This window comes from Aethalodelphis obliquidens, unplaced genomic scaffold (genome assembly GCF_003676395.1).
Source record: "Aethalodelphis obliquidens isolate GAN/ISIS:26980383/991018 unplaced genomic scaffold, ASM367639v1 scaffold5, whole genome shotgun sequence".
Classification (NCBI taxonomy): Eukaryota; Metazoa; Chordata; class Mammalia; order Artiodactyla; family Delphinidae; genus Aethalodelphis; species Aethalodelphis obliquidens.
The window spans coordinates 42,336,605-42,352,961 of NW_020837949.1; the positions used below are offsets into that span (position 1 = coordinate 42,336,605).

The 16,357-nt window shown below is 38.7% G+C and overlaps 1 protein-coding gene across 1 annotated transcript in view; it reads right to left on the bottom strand.

Moving 5' to 3' along the window:
- Window positions 1-3,180: 3,180 nt before the first annotated feature.
- The window catches only part of LOC113618570 (neuropeptide S receptor-like), a 28,724-nt gene continuing 15,547 nt past the window's right edge, over window positions 3,181-16,357 (bottom strand). The window contains exon 3 of the mRNA XM_027102781.1: window positions 3,181-5,882. Within this exon, the coding sequence (XP_026958582.1) occupies window positions 5,745-5,882 (138 nt within the window). The 3' untranslated portion in view covers window positions 3,181-5,744. The remainder of the gene's footprint in view (window positions 5,883-16,357) is intronic.

The window sequence follows — 16,357 nt, forward strand, 5'->3', positions numbered from 1 at the left end:
TCTGCACACAGAAAATTGTAAGATACTGATTAAAGAAATTGAAGAAGACACGAATAAATGGAAAGATACCCCCTGTTCATGGATTGGAAAATTTAATATTGTTAAAATGTCCATAATACCCAAAACAATCTATAGATTCAATGCAATCCCTGTCAAGATTTCAATGGCATTTTTCCACAGAAATAGAAAAAAATTCCTAAAATTCATATCAAATCACAAAAGACCTCAAATACCCAAAGAAATTCTGAGAAAGAAGAACAAAACTGGAGGCATTACACATTCTGATTTCAAAATATACTACAAAGCTGTAATAATCAAAACAGTATGGTACTGGCATAAATATAGACACATAGACCATTGAAACAGAATTGAGAGACCAGAAATAAACCCATGAATATAAAGTCAACTAATAGTTGACTGTAGGGAGCCAAGAATACTCAATGGATAAAAGATAATTTCTTCAATAAGTGTGCTGGGAAAACTGGATATTCACATGCAAAAAAATGAAACTGGACCCCGTATCTTACACTGCTCACAAAGATTAATTTGAAGTGGATTAAAGAAAAATGTAAGATCTTGAAGCCATCAAACTCCTAGAAGAATACATAGGGAAAAACTCCTCAATATTGTTCTTGGTGATGATTTTATGGATATGACACCCAAAGCATAGGTAACAAAAGCAAAATAACCAGGCAGGAATATGTCAAACTAAAATGCTTATACATAAAAAAAGAAATGATCAACAAAATGAAAAGGCAACATATGGAATGGGAGAAAATATTTGCAAACAATATATCTGATAAGGGGTTAATATCCAAAATATATAAGAAACTCATACAACTCAATAGCCAAAATAGAAATAATCCATTTAAATTATGGGCACAGAACATAAATAGACATTTTTCCAAAGAAAATATTCAAATGGCCAACAGGTACAAGAAAAGATACTCAACATCACTAATCACCAGGGAAACACAAATCAAAACCACAAAGAGTTATCACCACAAACGTTAGAATGGCTATTATCAGAAAGACAAGAGGTAAGTATTGGTGAGGATGTGGAGAAAAGGGGACTTCTGTACATTTTTGGTGGGAATGTAAATTGGTGTAGCCACTATGGAAAACAGTATGGAGTTTCCTTAAGAAATTAAAAACTCCCATATGATCCAGCAATTTCACTCCTGTGTATATATATCCAAAGGAAATTAAATCTCTATCTTCAAAGTATCTGTACCTCCATGTTTATGGCAGCATTATATACAATAACCAAAACATGGAAACAACCTAAGTTTTCATCAGTGGATTAATGGATAAAGACTACATGGTATAGGGCTTCTCTTGTGGCGCAGTGGTTAAGAATCTGTCTGCCAGTTCAGGGAACACAGGTTCGAGCCCTGGTCCGGGAAGATCCCACATGCCGCGGAGCAACTAAACCCGAGCGCCACAGCTACTGAAGCCCGCGCGCCTAGAGACCACACTCTGCAACAAGAGAAGCCACCTCCATGAGAATCCTGCGCACTGCAATAAACAGTAGCCCCCGCTCGCCGCAACTGGAGAAAGCCCACACGCAGCAACGAAGACCCAATGCAGGCAAAAATAAATAAATAAAATAAATAAATTTATAAAAAAAAGAATACATGGTACACATACACAATAGAATATTATTCAACCATAAAAAGAAAGAGATCCTCCCATTTGTGACAACATAAATGAATCTTGAAGGCATTATGAAATGTCCAAGACAAATGCTATATGTGGAATCTGAAAAAAAAAAAAAAAAAAAAGAACTCATAGAAACAGAGGACAAATTGGTGGTTACCAGAGGTGGGGATTGGGGAAAATGGGTGAAGATGGTCGAAGGGAACAAATTTCTGGTTATGAGAAGAATAAGTTCTGGGGATGTAATGTACAACATGGTGACCGTCATTAACAATACTGTATTGTATATTTGAAAGTTGCTTAGAGAGTAGATTTTAAAAGTTCTTAACATACCTCCCTCCCCCGCCAAACACAGATTGTAACTATGTGAGGTGATGGATGCTAACTGAATTTATTGCAATAGGTACATACAGCATATCATTACTTTGTACATATTAAGCCTTTACATAGTCTATGTCAACTTTATCTCAATAAAGCTGAAAAAATATTTAAAAAACGAATGAGCAGAATTAAAATAAATAAATGAACTTAGTATGCAACTCAAAACCCCAGGGAAAAAGTGAGTGAAATTAGCATTGGAAGTGGTAGTGAACTCCATGGATGGCCTTGAATACCTCAGTCTTCCTGGTCTCACCTCCCTGCCTGAACCTCTCAATTTTCTCTGCTGTCAGATAATTAACAGGAAGGCTTTGAGGGTGGCACATACCTTCGTTTATTAGTAAATTGCTCTCCAGAAAGTGCTTTGAGGCAAAGCTAATTTCCACCAATGTGAGAAGATTTGGTCCTATCAGAAGAAGGACGTTATTTGAATATGTGCCAATATATATATATTTTCTGTCTTTCCTTGGTTGAACACTCAATGGGAGTTACTCTCATTAGCTCCCCTTCTTTATGGCATTTGAATAAAAGACAAGTCAGTCTTGAAGATGATAAATGACTAATAAATTTTAATTGGCACTTTAGCTCATAAAATATAAACAGTCATTAAATTCATCCAATAGATTGTTAAAATGGAAGTGCTAAGAATGGCAGAATATGCCAAAATAGCAGCTTTAAGAACTTCTGGTTTCCTTCCGTTCTCAAGACTAAACCTACAGTCAAAATTCCTAATGGAAGATATAGAGAAGAATTAGGTAAGATTTTTTGAAGGGATAAGAAATATGGAGAAGAGGGAAGTGAATTAAAATATACAGATGCAAAATAAAAACAATTCTTCAAATGTCTTGTAAATGATGTGTTCTTTGTTTTCACAAATACGAGTGCTGCTATAATTACTGTGGGGGAAAGAAAGGCCAGATTAGGTGTGGCTTCTTCTCTGATACACTGGCTAGGGTGGAAGAAAATGCTCCTTTTTAAAATAAGCAAATTAGCCTTGAGTAGGTACAGATAGAACATTTATAGGCGAACAAAGAGAATCCGTGTCCTCATAACTATTGCAAGCCAGTAGGGCTTTTGTTTTCAGGGTCCTTTTTAAACAAGACTCAGTGTGGATCTGTGTTTCTAGAGCATTTGTCCCGTGACATTTTTCATCATCTTTTAATCTTGGGTTACCTAACAGGACATTGGCCAGTTTGAAGTGTCTTCTTTTGATGCAGTAAGTTCATGTCTATAAATTTTCTTAAATAAATAATAAAGAATGCTCACAAGATTTAATTGTGAGAATATTCATTGCAGAATTGCTAATAATAGCCAAAAACTGGGTGGCGGGGAGGTTATGTGAATAGTCAACAATAGGAGTTTATCTACTTAATGGGGCAGTCATCCAGTGGGTCACTGCAGTGTTTGGACAACATGCGAAGTGCTGGCCTTCCAAGACATGAGGTCTAAAGAAGAAAGCATGGCACTCTGGAGGAAGCACCTTCAAAGCAGTCAAATGGGTAGTCAAACAGAGATTCATTGTCTAAACTTCTCAGTTCTCAATGGAAACTGAAATATGGAAGACGAGCTATGCCAGAGACTGCTACTTATCTCTGTTCTCTCATTCTTCCTTAGGAAAAGAAGCTTGATTTTATTCTGGCCAATGGGTTAAAAATGAACAAACAAAAACATTTACCAGCTTTTCTTCAGTTAGAGATAACAAATGAGATGCAAGCAAAAATTAATGGGTGGGAGTTCTAGGAATGCCAGTTAAGAGGACACATAGCTGGCATGAGCCCCTCTTGTCCTTCCTCCTCTCGTCCTTTTTGTTAGACTAGAATCTGGGGATTATGGCAGGAGTTCTAGCAGCCACCTTGAACCAGGAGCCATCCATACCATGAGGTGACCTTGAGTATGAAAATCCTTTAATAGAGTAAAAATATATATACAGGAGCCTGAGACCCCAGTGACAAGAAAATAAAATATGATCCCTGGACCGTCTACCTCCAGAATTCTTTACATAGGTGAAAATAAATCCTTGTAAACTTAAGCCACCATTATCTGGATTTTATAGATGTGCAGATGAATCTGACTCCAATTGATTCACCTACTAAATGGAAATCAAAATGTTCCTTAAAGAATCACTCAAGGACACCGGCCTGTAAGTAGGAAGCTGCTCTTAGGAGGTGAGTCATGATGGAAAATATTATTTAATGAAGGGCATTAATATTGCCTTACCCAGTAATAACTGTTAACTCTTACTTTTCTCTATCAGAAGAGCCAAGAATTAATGTCTCTGAATTTAATTTTCCAAATATGTGTGTCACTGATGATGTCAATTGAATCTGATGATTCAAGAATATGTTTATGTGAAAAAATTTGGTTATCCTATAAAACAACATTGGAGAGTCAAAGACACAATTGGTTGTAGCTGAAAGTTTCAAAAATATATAATATTCAATTTTAATATATTTGCTTTGCTATAATGCAATCTCCCTCTGTTGCCAGAAACATTTGACAAAGTCTTTTAAACATAGAAAGTTATGTTTCTGTGGATGATTTTAAAGAATATAAAAGAAAGGGGAGCTGAGTGCCCTGTTAGGGTCAGTATGGCTTAAAAAGAAAAAAAAAAGACTAGGGAAGGTGAGATGCCTGTAAAAGAGAGCAAAGGTTCAGCAGAGTTAGCAAGTAAGAACCAGAAGTGATGACTAAAAATATAAAGTCCAGAAAATTTGAATAAATCTTGGGGAGGCCATTAGCATAGGATAGGGGACTCAAATCAAATTTATGTAAATCTGAAAGAATAGGATCCTTCAGCTGATACCAGAGTAACCTTTTTATACATACTAAAGACTCAGATATGTATTCTCAAATCCCTTACTACAGGATCTGAGATCATGGTGACATGTGTATGAAGGAAATTTTAACACTTTAAGTAAGAAGTTAGCCTAATCTCAGACTCTAGGCAAACTTTCTCTCTCCAAGAATTCTTCAGTTGAAATGCTCCTGATCTGACCCCTTGAGTTTTTCCAGAGGGTATTAACAAATTAATTTATCTAGACTATCTAGACTATCTAGAACATTCGTGAGAAATTAAGCCCAGGTTAACATAGCAGACTATGGATTTGACTAGAACATGCAACTCTTCTTTTTGACAATAGATGGTGAAATTTCAGTTCATTTATTATTATTCTTGACAGTACTTTAAATTCTAAGCTGATATCCTTACCACCTCTAAATTCTTACACTCTAGAAGAACACATAGTTTTGTAGAATGTTGGTTACAACACTGTAATTGAAAAAATATGGTGAAAGAAAGTTATTATACCCTCATCCAAGAATTTTGCATTTACTCGATAATCCTAATTACCCTTTACTCTATTTTCTGGGATATATTCTTTAAGCTCATAAGACGGTATGATATGGTAATATCACCTTAGTGAACCATGGAGGCTGCTGTGTATAGGGAAAGTAGAACTCTTTAGAATGCTTTGGTAGCACTGATAATGATATTTTCAAGTTTGTTGTATAAGGAGTTATTTTTATAATGGAATCTTATAAATATTTAAATATGTTAAATTTGCTGGAAGAAAAATTCAAATTTGAGTTTTATATCCCTGTAGAAATTTCTCCCAAATTTGCGGTTGCATTTTGGACTGATAATACACCAATTCTATTGGTAAAATAATTGAAAGTGAGGAGCCATTGGAATTCTGCACACACTGCAGTTATGTACCTGTGATGGCCAGCTGAGCCACAAAGGTCATTCTCGACTTCCTCTTCCTTCTCAGTGTAGAGAACAGCATGATGGCATTTCCAACAATGGTAAAAACACAGAGGACCCACAGAGTTATCAACTGCTCAGTCTGTGAGAAACAAAGCAACACAAAACTGGTGTATCAGTGAGGATCAGGGTACTTTACAGAATGCAAGGCTCAGGCTTTGGTGTTGAACAGTCTTCCTCCTGGTCTCCTATCCCCACCTGTCAAAGCTCTACTCTCAAGAGAACAAAGACACAGTTGTCCTTATTTACACTGGCAGCAGTGTAAATTGATGCAACCTTTAAAAAGATCCATTTGGAAATATATGCCAAGAGACAAAAATGTATACACAGTATTCTTGCCAAACAATTTTAAGCCTATGTGAAAGAATTCTAAGTTTGAAAAAGAACACTACAATCACTACGCATATTTACTGTAAGAAGAAATTGGAAATTGTTGAAAGATAATAGGATAGTTAAGTAAATAAAGCACTTCAATTCAGTGAACTATTATGTAGCTATTAACAATGACAGACATGAAGATTATGTGGCAACATTAAAAATGCTTATAATATAATGGTAAATGGAAAAACATAATAAAATTGTATGTTGGGTGTGATTACAACTCTGCAAAATTATACATGCAGGGAAAAGACTGAAGTATACTAAAATGTTAAGCGTGGTTATTTTAGGGTAGTGTGATTATGGGTTATCTTACTATTTCTCCTTTGACAGAATTATATAATATAGTAATATTAAAGTTCCACTGAATAGTGTATAATTAGTAAAGATGAATAAAGCAGGAATGCTACTCATTTAAAATGTCAAGTTCTTCATAAAAAGTTTTCCACTCTTCCTTCAAATGGAACTTTCCATCTACCTAAAGTCCATAGCCCAGAATAAGCAGAAGCCCGGGGGAACAGGATGGGTTGGACATAAGGACGGGGTGGGCTGAGCTATGGGTGAGGAACAGGGAGCCAAGGGGATCCAGAGGCAAGTCGGAAATCAGAAGCCAAGAGACTTCAGCCCAAAAGGTCTGGGCAGAGTCCTGGTAAGAATGCACACGTCTAAGACTGGAATGAGAAGTGCTTCTGTTTGGAGAAGATGGTAAGAAGAGCCTGAAGAAACCCCTTGTGATGGTAAAATTGTATGTGTCAACCTGGCCAGGCTAGAGGACCCAACTGTGTGGTCAAACCCTAGTGTAAGGTGGTTGTTGTGAAGGTGTTTTATAGATGTGATCAACATCTACAATCGCTTGACTTTAAATAAAGGCAGATTACCCTCCCTAATATGGGTGGACTTCAACCAATGAGTTGAAAGCCTTGAGAGCAAAAGCCGAGGTTTCTCCGGGAAGAAGGAATGCTTCCTCAAGAATTCCTTGTGGGACATAGAAATCAAGCCTAAGTTTCCAGCCTGCTATATCCTTTAAGGATTTCAGACTTGCCACTCTGAAACACTGCAAATCAAATTATCCCGGTTTGATGTATCAGTGACTTGGAGGTCAAGCCTCAGGAGGGCTGGAGCAGTCAGTGCTGGCTCGCCTGAGCCTTTTCTTAGGAGCTTGCAGTAACTGTGCTTTGGGCTGGGCGTCCCAGGGTGCTCTGTGAACAGGTCAGGGTCTGTTCTCCTTGGGATTCGATGATGTGTACGGAGCAGGTTGAACAAATCCTGTGAAATCAGGTCCACTCCTTCTGCTTTGGAGTTTTCTATTGAAAGACAATCTCAACCTTAAGTCACTGGCTCCAGGAAATTTCCAGGTGAGAGAAGTTCCCTACTGTTGCTTTCCAAGAGCCATGTTTCTTTATTTGTTAATTCATTCAGTATCAGTGAATTGTCTCTAGTAGAAAGTGTTGGCACTACAAAGGAGACTAAAACATGTAGATTGTATAAATTATACCCAGCCAGAATTAAGTCCTGTTTCATCAAGTTGTACAAAGGTCATTAAGTATGAAAACAATTACATAGTTGTAGGATCATTTATTCATAGTATACTTAAACCCATGCTTGCACATACACCTAAACACACACGCATCCCAGGGTAATACGAGGATTTGGAGAATTATGACAATAGGAATTGGGGAAACAAGTGTAGAGGCATTTGAGCATCACAGTCAAGTGAGCCATTTAGTAGAAAAGTGAGTGGGCATTCAAACCAGCCTGATTTGGAATCAGATTCTTTACTACTTGCTAGATGTGTGACACATCAGTAAATGATAACCTCTCTGAGCCTGTTTTCTCGTTTATAAAATGAAGACAGAAATAAAATCTGTCTCAGGATACTTGTGATGGATAGATATGATGACAAAAATGGAGATTTCTAGCTCAGTGACTGATGCATAGTACACACAAAGTAAAACTTGGTTTATCTCCTTTCTTAGTTTCATGGACTACATTTAGGTTTGAGCAGTGATTTATAAATAACTCACTACTTTTTAAGAATGATGCTTGAATTTACCCTCTTTGTCCTATTTTCAGTTCCAGTCTGCTGAAATTTCACTTGAGCCTCACAGGCTTTCCACCTGCGCCTCTTCCCCACAGGTACGGACGGTATACCAACACCATTCTCAGAACCAGTGTTTAAGAATATAGTTGGGGATTAAATGCCCCCTAGTGGTCATGTGAGGCAAAAATTCAAGCCAGATGCTCAATAGTGAGTAGAGGGAATAGGTGAATTTGGAATTTTTCAGTGACTAGAGACTGTTTTAAGCTCAGTTAAATAGTTGTGGGATTATGACTAATTGGTTTTTAACCTCAAGTTACTGAGGTCACGCAGTGACCCCAGCTTCCTGCAGAGCAGAAAATTACAACCTTGGTTTGAGAGGGATGAATTGCAGTGTTCTCTTGACGATGCTGATGCTGCCATGGGGCTGATACCTGGGATTTGACTCCATGCGATATGCTTCCAGAGCCAGAAGGATTTCCATGAGGCCAGGCATTAAGTCTGAGTCACCATTTTGGACTGAAATTTTATCTTCCCCATAGAAAGTGATTAATAAATATCTGATGGATGAATATATGGTTGATGACAAGGACAAGGGTACTTATAAGTATCGTAAGAGGTTACTTGAAATGAAAATCATCTCAGGAAATACAGGACATTTAGCTGTATGACTTGTTGAAACTAGATATGTCAGATTTGTCTGGAGAGGAAGACATGATTTATTCAAATCCAAGGAATAATAATCCTCTTTTCCTTTGCAGTCCCGGAAACTGAAAACAAACAAAACCAAACGAAGACAAACAAAAAAACTCTAAGGTATCTTTAACAATCACAGAGTGAATAGGAACTAACATTATTTGAGCGAATCACTTTTTAATCTAGCACCTGACTGACTTAGTTTGTAATGTATAATAGGTACTCAGTAAATAGGTACTCATTGGTCAGGCTGCCAATCGTCACAGCCTGACTGATGAGATGACACTGTCCTCATTCTTATAGGTGAGGAAGTAGGGCTCAGAGAAGTTGATATCTAGGATACCTGGCTTATAAGCGATACAGACGGAGTTTGAACATGGCTTTGCTTGACTGAAAGTCCATGCCCTGCTTACTGTAGTGGCTTTCTGCTCGAATATTAGGCCAGAGACGGTGAAGCTGCCTCATTTCTTTTCAATTTTCAAGTGGGAAACAGATCTTCATTTTCCTTCTGACCCAAACTTGTCTGAAGCTGGGTTTTTGGAGCTGAGTCGGTTTCATGACTGTCTCCCCCAGGACTGAGAGTAAGGTCAATGCTCAGTATGTGTTTGGATGGATGGACTCTGGAGTAACGTGTGGCTTCCACACAGCAGAAGTCGTAAATATCGCACAAGATGCAGCTGCATCGTCTGCCCCAGGGATCACAGGGCTTTCTCTACCCTTTACATTTTTATGTTTCATTTTATGGTTCCTGTTATTTCTGTGATGTTGAAGATGAATATCTCAAACACAGGAAGGAGAGAATACATCATACTTCCCAAGAGAGGAAATGAAGTCTCAGAAGGTTATGATTCAGCCTCAGTTCTCAGCCAGCAGTCCAAGAAGCTCTGCTGTCCTGTCACTGAGACCAGTGTACCACCTGTCATTCACAGCATCAGGCTCTGAGGTCTGCTCCAAGCCTCAGTAATTGGCTTAGGTGGGTTGGAAATACCAAAAGCAGAGCTCTGAAAGCATCTAATTCCATTGAGGCTGAATCACTATGTAACACAGGGAGCACACAATCTGAAGTGAGATAGGCAGGAGCAGACTGCAAAGCTTTGGATTCCCAAAGCTGCCTCATTAGACTTGGGGAATGAGATGCATTGAGGATCTGTAGACCCTTGGGCAGTGACCATTTCTGAACCATCGGAAACCTGTCATTCAGGAATTTGTCCCAATTTTTCCCTGTGTCTCGCGCTACCTGCTGCTTCAGAAGCATTGCCAGGTGGTCAGCAATCACTAAGGAGGTCAAGCAGGAGGCACGGGGGTAGGACCAGGCTTGCTCATGGGAGCCTCTGCCTTGGCTACCTCCCCACGACCCCCTCCTCCTGCCGATGCCCCTTTGGAAAATCTGCATTTTCACCACCCTCCCAGTAACCCAGCTTGGAGACATCCTTGCAAATACCATGGAATTATTGTCATCACAACCACCTATCTGCACTCACATTTTCTAGCTGTTTTACCTGGACCTCTGGGAATTCCGTCTTGGATTACTTTCAGGATAGCCTTCATTGCTAATACTCAATTATGAAAAAATATATAACGAGACTTTTTAATTAGTTACTTAAATTAATTTAAGTAATTAGTTTATTATTTATAAATAAACTATATATTTATAGTTTATTATTTAATTAGTTTAATTAAATTACAAAAAAATTAGAGAATTACATAAAGCTGCATGTAAGTGTGGATGTTAATTCCAGTCTTATATTTTTGTAAGGCTCTTAATATCATTTTAATAGGGGTCTTGAACAGAAATGTAGGTTGCACCCTCTGACTAGGGGCTGGTAGGACCAGCTGGCAGGAGGCCTCCTGCATGTAGAAGAGAGAACATGAATGGAATGGGAAGTATTGTTGCAGCCTGGGTCTGTTGAGGTGGACGGCAGGGCTGTGGACCAAGATGGTCCCAAATATCAATGGTTGGGCACTAAGTGTCATCCTGTGATCTCTCATGTAGTGTACCAGAGGGGGAAGGCATTTACCCTGAAGGGAGAGCCTTGGCATATACCTATACGATGGTGTACAAATGATACTCAGGCCCGAAGTAGGAAGCTGTCCTTGAAGTCATGTTGCTGTGACAATGATTATACTGGTTTACAGTCTGTATAATCAAGCTCAACAAACATTTATTGAGAATCTAGCAGCTAAGTTCAACATACGTTGGGAACTTTACCGTAGTTCCACAGAAGTTCCATAGTACCATAGAAGGAAGGCTAGGACAGGGAGCTTCTAGTCTGGTGGTAGAGGCATATATGTAAACAAAAATTTTCAGTGTGAACTACTGTAATGGAGATGCTGTAGGATCCCCAATAAGGGGCATGTAGTAGAACTTGAGGAGGGACTGGTCATGGTTGGTCAAAAGGTATATCCTGGAGAAATTAATATGTGAGTTGAGTCTGAGAAATGAGTAGAAGTAGCCAAACAAACAAGTAGGTTGCTTGGCAAGAGTATGCATGAAGGCAGACTGAAAACTTTCAGGTTAGTGATGACAGACAGGGACCATCCATGAACGTTACGTGTGGTCACAGATCAGAGAAAGGCTTATAATGAGAAACTGGACTTGTGTCCTAAAAACTATTTCAAAAGTGGAGAAAGGTCCACACTGAGTCTTTGTCCTTAGTTAAAAGAACTTGCTACCAAGAGAAAAGATTCCTCCCCATCTGGAATCTTCCCCAATTGTCTTCATTGCATGTACTACCTTTGCCCTACTTCTCAACACCATCATCATAGGTGACAGAATACAACTTTAGCTCCCTCAAACTGGGGCTGAACAAGAAAGCAATTCACTGTCTAACATTTATTTCTTAGTTTAGCCTCCAGGACATATTGAATAACTGTATTATTCAATACAGCTCTTTCTACTCTGACCAGAAAGGGTTAGTTACTAGTCTGGAGTATTTGATCATTACTGCCATGGGTCATATTTCGAGTTTAATTAGCAGTGTTAACTTCCCACTGCCTAATTCTTCTCATTCATATCAGGCTTTGGTGCAAATCAGGGACTGCCTTTACATGACAGGCTGATTCAGCTTTCTGGTTACTAGTGAATCGTTGAATTTCACCAAAAACAGAAATGCACGTGTCCCACATTCATTTTAATGTGAGTGCCTTCTTGTGATTCGTTCTTGAATCACAAAATGACCTCCGGATTAATCACAAATAGGGTACACTGGAAGCTTTGAGGCAATTAAATTCTGGGATTCCATCTGAATTCCCATAGTATATCAGACCACAGATGCTAGAAATCATCTTAAAACCCACTGGGCTCCAGTCTAGGTAGAAATTAATATTGTTGAACAAATAAATGAAGTGTCTGCTGTGTACCAAGAACTGAGATTAACATTTAAATTGCTATTTGAGCTCTAGATCCTTGAAACATAGAACACTAACATTTGGATAAATTAGGTCCAAATCTCTACAATGTAGTAGAAACCAAAGTAATTCTATGTAATAAAAATACCAAGAAACTATTCTTCCTCATGATCCACATAATTAAAAAAATAACACTGTGGGAATTTGTTTTCTGTTTTGGAGGTGCTACTCAACAGGGAAACTGTCCAAGGAAACTTCCCCCTGAGGGCTTATCTCAGCTCAGACCATGATACAATCAATCTGTCATTTCCAGTCCTTCCAGGAGGCTCAAAATCAGGTAGCTAGGAGAAAACTGGGGGAGCGAGCAAATGGAAGGACAGAAGCAGATGTGAGGCCAGGGCATGGAGCTGAACATCCTGGTAGATGAGAACAGGTGGGGGAAAGGGGCATGAGAAGGGCTCTCTATGATTCCAGGGAGATGGTTCTAGTCCTATATTGCTACTCTTGGCGGCTTCATTTTCTGTGCATCTAAATTGGGTGGCTGGTCAACAGAGTTTAAAAAGCTAATGATTAGTGTACATCCAATGACCGCTGGTCATCTGCCTTGGTTTCCACTGTCCTCCCATTCTCTTGCCTGCGTTTCTAGTCCCCTACATGCTATCTGATCCCCTACATGCAAGCCTCCCCAGCCCAGGGTTGAACACTAATCCTTCCACCTCTCATTAGTCACTTCATAGGCTCCCTGGGAGCCTATCCAAAGTCGACACATGCAGGCACCTGCCGGACTCCGAGCATCACTCCCACTCCACCCGAGCCTCTTGGATTTCGATGGAGTTGTCCACATCACCTTGGGCCTATGCTTAGGAGCCCTGGTTCCTAGCAGAGGCTAGTGCCCTGGGCCAGGTTGATTCTCTAAGCCTGATGCCTGCCTCTGTCTAATCTACCTACCTACTATTCTCAACTTAACGTGGAAGCCCAAGTGCACTTTATGGTTCAGCCCATCCCAATGATAATAGAAAAATGACACAATTGGAAAACGGAGTTTTAAAGGAATAGATAATTCACAGGTTGCATGCTTAATCCAGAAATCACTATTAAGATACTAATTGGGGGTCAGAGTGGGGAAAAAATTCTAAGAGGAGCAATATGAGAGAGGAGAGAAAGAAATGAATTAGGAGAATCACTGCATTCATCACTAAATTCCTGAATTCTGCTTTGGCTCTGAAAGTGTGTGAACTTCATTATTTAAAGACTGCATCCCTCTCGCACCCAGACAGTTCATTACTAGGGAGACGCTGGCAGGTCTTCAGACCCTTCGATGTGTGATTCTTGGGGGCCAAGTGCATTATCTGGAACCTCCTCTTCTTCCATTTGGCCTGCTTTACCATCACAAAGGTGTCTGCTTTCAGATGCCTCTTAGAGCCTCCCTTGTGATTTGTCTGCAGAGGAAATAGATCCTTTCATTTGCTCTCATGGAACTGCGACTTGCAAAATATTTTTGAGACATTACATAGTGTATTTTACATGATTATTTTGTTGATTCTGATAATAAAAGTAATAGGTGCTCACTGTCAAAAATTTAGTGAAATATTTTAAAAGTGCAAGGACAAAACCCCATCTGCCAGAGAGAATTTCTCACTTTCCCATTTTTGGTATATTCCTTTTTATATTTTCTGGCTATATATCTGGATATGAATAGGTATTTATATATCTGTAAAACTTGGAATATATTATATATGCAGTTTATTGTGCTTTTTTAAAAAGTTTAACATTGAATAAGGAACAATGATTATTATAGGTGCATAATATTTCTTAATATTCCATCCTGTGGCTGTGTCACAATTTCACTTTTCTACTGTCAGATATGTACTCAATGAAATAATCTAACACAAATGACTATGTCTAAAGTTTCCTTGAATATTTCTTTACTATTCTTAAGGTTTAATCCTGCAAGTAGACCTACTAAGTCCAAGTGTAAATGTACTGTTTATGCTTGCTGTATATTACCAAATTGCTCTCTAGAAAAGTTGGGTTAAGTTGTCCGGATTTACTTTCCCACCAACAGTCTACAAGACTGTCACATGCTTTTGTAACATTTGTCTTTAATCCTTGCTAATTTGATATGTCTTATATTATGCTTCATGGTTAAGTTTGAATTGTTCAGACCACAAGCAAATAACATTTTTTTATACATTAAGTCGGCATTTAAACTAAAATTCTTTTTATTTCCTTTGCCTGTTTTTTCTGTTAGAAATATCTTTTTTCTTCTAAGAGCTTTTATATGTTAAGGACTTTAGTCATGTTATATTTGTAGTACAACTATTTCATATTATAATATGTAATATTATGTTTATGTACATATAAATATTATATATTTATTTTTATTGAAAATACTTTTCTTTGTTTCCCCTTACATTTTTATTGTTAGGCTTAGAAAGTTATTGCTCATCCCAAAATTACTCTGCTAATTATGCTTTTTGCTGTCTATTTTGTAAAAACTTAGTTACGAAATCCAACAGAAATTGATCTTACAACTTTACATGAGGTAAGAATCATCACTCATCCACTCACTACTCTTATTGCCAAAACATTCATTTCTTCTTACTAATTTTTGTAGTGTCTTTGTAGTAGTAAGTTCATATATGTACTAGGATTTTATTTTCAGGGCAAATTATTTATTATTAATCTTTCAATTACTGTGCTAATTCTAAAATGTTTTGCTTAATGCAGGTTTATATTTATTAATAACTGATAGAGAAAAATCCCTCTTCCTCATTAGCATCTGTATTCAAATCTCTTAGCTTTTCTTACCTTTTTTAAAAGAGCTTTTAAGTTATTTTGTCAAATTAAAATAGTCACATTGAAGATTTGATTAAATTTTTTAACATTATTAAGAAATTTGCAGAGAATTGACATCTTCACAAAATTTAGTCTTCCTATCCTGAAGCACCACATACTTTTCATTTATTCAAATATTCTATATACTTCAGTAATGCTTAGCATTGTGAGTTATTGCTATCTTAAATTTGACTAGTGCTTTCTAGTTTATAAAGTACCCTCTTATTTTCATGATCCTCTCAACAAGCCGACCAGGAGTTCTGACTTTTTTCTAGAGACTACGGTTCTTGTCCTGACTACCGTTTAATCGCTGTGTGACCTTGGTAAGATCACTTTACCTCTCTGGGCCTCTCAACACGATGTTGCAGAGCCTTTTCTGAGGTATGTTCCAGGGGACATTGTCTTCATGGTGCGTATAATTAGAGGTAATACTGTAATGTTATGTGGTCAAATAAATTTATGAAATTCAGGTTAAGCAGAATTAAACAGGTTTCTTTACTTTCCTGTGAATCATGTCAAGGTTATGCTTGCTTCTTATTTCTCTCCAACCACCTACTTCTATCTGTAGGAGAACTAGCAATGGAACTAAAAAGAGGAGGAGTCCGGGGACGTTTCTGCTCTGTGTACCTTTAAGAATGGGTAATAGTCTGGATGGGTGGAGAGTGTGGGAAGATGAAGAGTCTGTGAGGCTGGTCTTTGAGGAGAAGGGCATTAGCCCACCCTCACCCCTAACCCCTTCTGGGTTGGGGGGACCCTCCCAAGAGATTAGTGAGTAGAACTTCTCCATGATCATCCTCCTTCTTCTCTCCCCGCAAACTTCACCTTTCACATGAGATGTGGCTCCTTCCATTCTTCACCATCCTGCAGGGACATCATTATTGTTTTGCTTCCACAGCTGAGCTGCCTGGGTCCAGAGAAACCGTGTGATGCGGTCAGGGTAGCACCATATAGGATTGGTTTAGGGTCCACAGCCCATTTCTCACACTTTTCTTGGTTGTTTTAAACTGTCAGGAAGGGTTGTGATTCCTTGTGCTTCAGGGAGGAGAATAAAAATCCTCTTATTGGGCTTCCCTGGTGGCGCAGTGGTTGAGAGTCCACCTGCCGATGCAGGGGACACGGGTTCGTGCCCCGGTCCGGGAAGATCCCACATGCCGCGGAGCGGCTGGGCCCGTGAGCCATGGCCGCTGGGCCAGCACGTCCGGAGCCTGTGCTCCGCAACGAGAGAGGCCACGACAGTGAGAGGCCCACATAACGCAAAA